Source organism: Teleopsis dalmanni, chromosome 1, assembly GCF_002237135.1.
Source record: "Teleopsis dalmanni isolate 2A chromosome 1, ASM223713v2, whole genome shotgun sequence".
Taxonomy (NCBI): domain Eukaryota; kingdom Metazoa; phylum Arthropoda; class Insecta; order Diptera; family Diopsidae; genus Teleopsis; species Teleopsis dalmanni.
The window spans coordinates 201,977,374-201,983,822 of record NC_051846.1 but is presented as its reverse complement, the minus strand read 5'-3'; the positions used below and the strand labels follow the sequence as shown (position 1 = coordinate 201,983,822).

Genomic DNA, 6,449 nt, shown 5'->3' with positions numbered 1-6,449 from the left:
AAACGAATATCAGTGCTTTTTCCCATTTATGCAAAAAAGAAATAGTTAAAATTCGCATACATATATATGATATCTATATATATCTATATATGATTATATTGAGCATTGAGCATATATACTATATATGAAATAAGACGAGTATATAAAAATAAATCGATAACATTATTTTGCTAATATACAAATAAACATAAAATATATATATTTTTTTTTTCCAAGAAACAATGACATTAATAAGTGAACACAAATATCGTGCGAAACTTTATATGAACGTCACACAAAATTACCAGCAAAGAAAAATGTAATATTTCTGTACTACATGACGTATGATTGATATTAAACGCTGCCCACAAATGCTATATGCATACGTCATTTACATTGTTTTTAATAAAGTTGTAAGCAATGTGAGATAAATTATTTTCGATATAAAATCTCCTACTTGATTATTGTAAAATTATTGAAAATATTGCTTCATAATATGCAAAATTGATAAAAAAGTTTTATCTGGAAAATCAGTAAAAACTATTCTGAAATTCTGAAAATCTGAAAATTTGAATTAAAGTTCAGTAATTAAAAATGATTTTCAATTCAAGAGTTTTTACATGCGTTGGTGGTTGCATTTTTAACTGAAATATTCTATTGGGAAAAAATTCCAAAATAGAATAGAGGTATTTATATACATATTTCCGCTCCTATCTACATATATTTACATACTCAATTACGAGTTCATCGGTATTTTTCAAGCTATTATATGTGAAATTGAGTAGAAGTATTTATGCAAAATTGAATAAAAATTCAATGCATGAAAATGAAGCAGAAAAAATTAATTTTTTTAAAGTACATATACATACATGTTTTCATATATACATAAAACTATATATATATATACAGTATTCCCCCTATAACGCAGTACCCTTATAATGCGTTTTCATATTACCCGATTCAAACCCCCATATAGCTTCGCATACCTTTGCACGTGTGTATACGGGAATACTACTATAACGCCATTTTCTATAACGTGGAACCAATCTACCGCGTTATAGGGGGGATTACTGTACAACGCTATTGTTTTTCAATTTTATGAAGTAAATTTTATAAAGAATATATTTTACTAAAAACTTTCAATGCAAAATATTTGTATGTTAAAATTTACATACAAATATATGTGTAAGTAAATATATGTATATATACATACTGCAATTAGTGAAAAAAAAATTTTTTTTTATAAAGTTATATAAAAACTTTTTGCAATTTTCCGTTTTTATATATTTTTTGGCGGCTTCTATATTTCATAATTTATGTAGTAAAAATAATTGTTACGATTTTTGGCAAGTCCTCAATGCTCGTTATGAATGCATTTATTTAAAAAATATTTTTTTTAATGCCAAATCGTATTTAATATGCAAAATTTTTAATGGTAATGCATTATCATTGGTAATTAGTTTTAGCAGACGATGTCATTTCCATTTACGAACTTTAGAAATATGAAAGCCATTGTAATAAAATATGCCGAAAGTACTCGTAATATATTAAAATATAATTACATTGAATTATATTTAAAAACTAATATTTTTAATAGTACATACATAATGGTATAGGTTGAATTAAATATTTTCTAAAGTCAATGGAAATTAAAATGAAAGAGCTGGTTTTTTTTTTTCTCATAAAAGCACTTTATATTAATTAAAATTGAAGGCCTTAGCAAATTATTTAAATCATAAATATAAGTTTAAACTTTGTAACTTGCAGCTTAGATAGTAACAATATTTTTTTATAAGGGTTTTCGAATAACAAAGAAAGAATATTTTTTTATACTCAATCTATATTTAAAATAATAAGCAAAATTTTTAATAGATAATGATCGCAGGCAATCAAAGTAGGTGGTTTCAATGAAAAACACTTACTTTCATTAAATAATCAGAATCTTGGCATTACGTTACGCCAGGAATTTAAGAACACCTCAAATTCGATTTAATAGGTTTCGACTGGCAGACCTATTATTATATCCTATTTTATAGGATTGAAGGGGATTTAGCCTATCTTTATTTTTATCTCTATCATCCACATCAACAATGTATGATAATGTATGATATAATACACCAATAGGTTAGGTTAGATTGGAGTGGCGGCCTTGTGTACCAAAAAAGCCCACTTGAGCTTAAATAATGGCCCGTTGTGGTACCACAGGAATAGCGTTGGATACATGAATAGGTGGTACATAAGTAAGTTGATCAGTATATGACCAACGTCGACAGTTCTATGAATCTGACTAGGTCCCTAATATTGTACGATAACACCTCAGTCGTTTAGAAAAGGGGCCTCCAAGATTTTTGATCTCATAATCATGATAATATACCTCTTCAAATACTAAAAAATTTATATGTTATAATCACATTTGATTAAAAATATATATAAAGTAGTTTATAAACAGTAGGCGATGATTTTTTAAAAAAAAGTTACTTAACATAAAAAAAATTATTTTCATTATTATAAATTTTTACATTTTGTACGATATGGTTTATTTGCAATAAATCTCTAAAATTTAAAGCGATTGGCAGCACTGTTTTTCTGTATGTTAACAGAAAACAACGAAAAAAAAAATCACTATTTTGATTTTGAAAATCGTATGGTTGTCTCCATTTCCGTCGTGTGAAAGGTAAAATATAAAATTAAATTTAAAAGTGGTCTAAATCAGTTATATAAAAAAAACATTTAAAGGTCAAATTCTCAAAATGTCTGGACGTGCTGCTGGTGGTAAAAAGAAGACCGTGAGAGCCCCTAAGAAGGACGTTAAGGATGTGGACCAAAACGAACATGAGCAGGTGAATAAGGAGAAACAGACGGAACAGGCCAAGCCGACCACTAGTGCTAAACCTAAATCCTCTCCAAAAGGCGGTAAGAAGTCCGGAAAGAAGTAAAGCGTTGCCAAATGAGTTTTTTATATATATATTTTTTATATATATAATGGTTACACATCAATAGAGAAACGAATTATGCATTTGCAATAAACCAAATAAGTACAAATTAATTGTGTTTTGTTAAAGAGGAAAAGTAATTAATATTAAAACATCATTATGCAATATACAATATATAAGTGGAAAATATAGGAACTTTAAGGATTTAGCGTATTTGAATTTAAAAAAAAAATTGTGTTAGAAATATATGTAAGGGCTAACTTGATTTCAAATTCTGAAATTTTATGATTTAAGTCTTAAAATTCATAGTACCTTAAAAATATATATTATTATATTGAGATATTGAGCCTTGACTGGATTATAGTTTATTACTTTACAGACTAAGCAATATCTAACCTCAGATCTGCATACCTCCCTTAGGAGTAGTGATTCCCATTTTCTGTACAAAATCATATAGAAATCTGCTAATGTGCTTTTTTTTTTTTAATTCTTGTTTTTTGATAATATTCATTAATAATATTATAGACCTTACAACTTCCCTTATGAAAAACTCATCATTTTGTTTTAATGTTTATTTATTGCTTTCGGTCACAGCCATTTTAATTACAGTTAAATATGGATTACAGTATTCTTTTAAGTATCTGTTAACTCCTCAATGTGTTGAATGAAATTGCAACTCGATATGCATAGCAATGTAAACAGATCGGTAGTAATAACAGAGCATGAACAGAGCATAATAAATTTAATTAAAAGCCATAAGAATTGCTTTTGCTTTAAATGATAGTAATATTTTTAATTATTTAATTCCTTTTAGTTTTTCGGTGTCATTAAATGATAATAATATTTTTAATTAAATACCGAATTACTTTGAGCAATGAAGGAGGCTTTGCGGCCAACAAGTCGAAATGAAAATAAAAACATGCGAACAAAGTCAACACTCATAAAACAACGGTTAACTTCCGCCATCGCGTTGTATATGTAAATAAAAATAAATATGTATATGCATAATTAAAGCTATGCATTGTATATTCATTTGTACATACAACACCACATATGTACACATAAATTTTTTAAATTATCCTTTATTTTTTCTGTTAATATTTCACTAACAACATCATCATCATCCTCAGCAAAAACATCAACAACAGTATTTGCTCTGCTGCCTTCTGTAATATATTTGCTCTTTATGTAGTGTAACTACAGGAACATGAAGTGCTGCACACACAAACACACACAGACACACTAGCACATTTATTTACCTGTGTTCGCTCGCAATGAGTGCATAAATACAAGTATTTTCCATAAAAAGTACAAGTGCTTATATTTCACTGTACCCACATAATGTGTATGTGTGTTTGTGTATTTGTATTTTAATATTCGTCGCTCACACGCATTGCTCGTCACATTGCAAAGCTTTTGTGACTTTATTTTTGTGTTGTTGTCTGTTGTTGTTGCCTTTTGATTTTTTTGTTTGTTGTTGTTTTGCGTTGAGTACCATTTTACATTTTATGCCAGCGTTTTTATAAATTTTATTAACATTTCGAGAGTGTAATGTGGGAACTTACACAAATTTACAGTTTGACAAGTTTTAAACAAAAGAAACAACAGTTCAAGAATAACGAAAGGTGGAAAGATTTTCTGAGTAAAAAAAAGCGAAATAAGAAATTATTAAATTCAAATTTTTTTTATCAATAAATTCTTTTCTTATTAGTTTTTAATTATGATTTATTTTAATTATTTTAGTTTGTGTTTATATTTTAATTTTAATATTAAATTATTATTATAATTTCCATACTCCATTAGTATCTTAAGATATTCTTTTATTTTCTACTATTGCTCTCAACTAGTTAAACGATTTGCCCGTCTCCTGTTGAACTGTCCTTCTCCAGGTCATTGCTGATCTGCCTCAGTGCCTAGTTCCCTGGGGGTTCCAAGTAATTGCAGCATGTGCGATATCTTCATAAGGCTTACGCAGTGTGTGTCCAATCCAACCATACTTTTTTCTTCTTATCTTGCTGTTTACGTTTGCTAAGTGTGTTATTCTCCATAACTCTTCATTCGAAGAGTTCTAGATCACCATATAAGTTATCATTATACACATAAAATTCATTCTTTTACCATTGAAAATGTGTTTACATAGCATTTGCATGGGAATTTTCTAATCTAATGGTACTTTTATTCGCCAATTTTCGTCATTGCCGCCGTTATTGAGTGTTTTTAATATTTTATTGTCTTCTTTCGCACTGCATAATCGCCGTACAATGCCGAAGAGTCATAACTAAACGAAGAATCAGTATTTTATGAACCAGAATAGATATTAAAATAAAATTTTATTGATATTATACAAGTATTTAGTACACTAAATATTATTTTTCGGTTCCGTTAAGCTCTTCTCAAAAACTAAATTGAAGAAAAATTTCATTTCAATATCTCTAATCGTTCAGAAAATACAGAATTTTGAATGTCTAATTTTGTGCATTGGTGGCAGGCATTTGTGTAGTGTGTATTAAATATGAGATTTTATTGTTATTAATCTTTTGACGTCTCCAGAGTTTAGTATCAATAAGCCAGGGTTTAGTGATCCACCTCACGTGCAGTGTGATTGTATCTACTAGACCTTATAACAGTGGTTCCCAACCGATCATACGCGGTGGACCATAGTTGATATATAGCTTTGTAGTTTTGATTTATCAAAATCTCTTTTGGTTTTCTACACACCCACTACCCAGCATGTAAACTAATTTTCAATCTGCCGAATTTATCAAACAATAAAAATTAGTTCACCGAAATTAAACCTTAATTACTCTAGTGTGGCATGGACCAATAACTTTGTAATTAAATTTATTTGCACAAATTTAATTATAGACAATTAAAATAAGATTGCATAAAACGTTATATAGTTGAACCCTAACGTAGTGAAAATACTGAAAATTTTTCTCAGTTAATAAAAAAAAGATACTTTAATTTATTTTATTTCAATTTGCTCTGCCAACATAAAAAACACAATTGTAGCACTGAACTCGAGTGCATAACAACAGAACAGATTCTTATGTTCAATGTTGCACTGCTCACCCAAGACACGAACACACACAGACAGACTTTATTGCAGAAACGATAGCAGTGCTCGGTAGTAGAAAGGACGTCTGACACTTGAAATATGCAACACAATGTACAACAATCCAAAAGATACATCGTTTTATTTATGTCGTTAAGCATTTTTCAAGTGTTTCGAATTGTTTTAAAACAGAGCGTGTATACAAACCAAAATATGATGAAGATAAACTCAACACGATGCAAATTTTAATCCTTCCATCCATCCCCCTTCTCCGTCCTCTCCTCATTTCTCACTAGAAATCTTCATATTCATTTTTTTATTTTTGTGCAAAAATGTGTGCAAAGTTTATCTGCGTATAATTGTGGTTTTCTATAAATTATGCCAAGTTGACGACCTTGGGTAGGCATATTTCAGATTTTCACATTTTCCACATTTTTACATTTTATGCTGAAGTTGAATTTTAGCTTTTCATTTTTTACTCT

The 6,449-nt window shown here is 28.7% G+C and overlaps 1 protein-coding gene across 1 annotated transcript; it reads left to right on the top strand.

Moving 5' to 3' along the window:
- The first annotated feature begins 2,502 nt into the window (after nucleotides 1-2,502).
- LOC119671376 (translation machinery-associated protein 7 homolog) lies at nucleotides 2,503-3,025 on the top strand. Its single transcript, XM_038081975.1, has 2 exons — nucleotides 2,503-2,653; nucleotides 2,716-3,025. Exon 2 carries the CDS (start codon nucleotides 2,730-2,732, stop codon nucleotides 2,913-2,915), a length of 186 nt encoding a protein of 61 aa, XP_037937903.1. The 5' UTR covers nucleotides 2,503-2,653; nucleotides 2,716-2,729; the 3' UTR covers nucleotides 2,916-3,025.
- Nucleotides 3,026-6,449: the final 3,424 nt, after the last annotated feature.

What these genes read in the sequence shown, in the direction of transcription:
- LOC119671376 (XM_038081975.1), top strand. Translation starts at nt 2,730, where the DNA reads ATGTCTGGACGTGCTGCTGGTGGTAAAAAGAAGACCGTGAGAGCCCCT.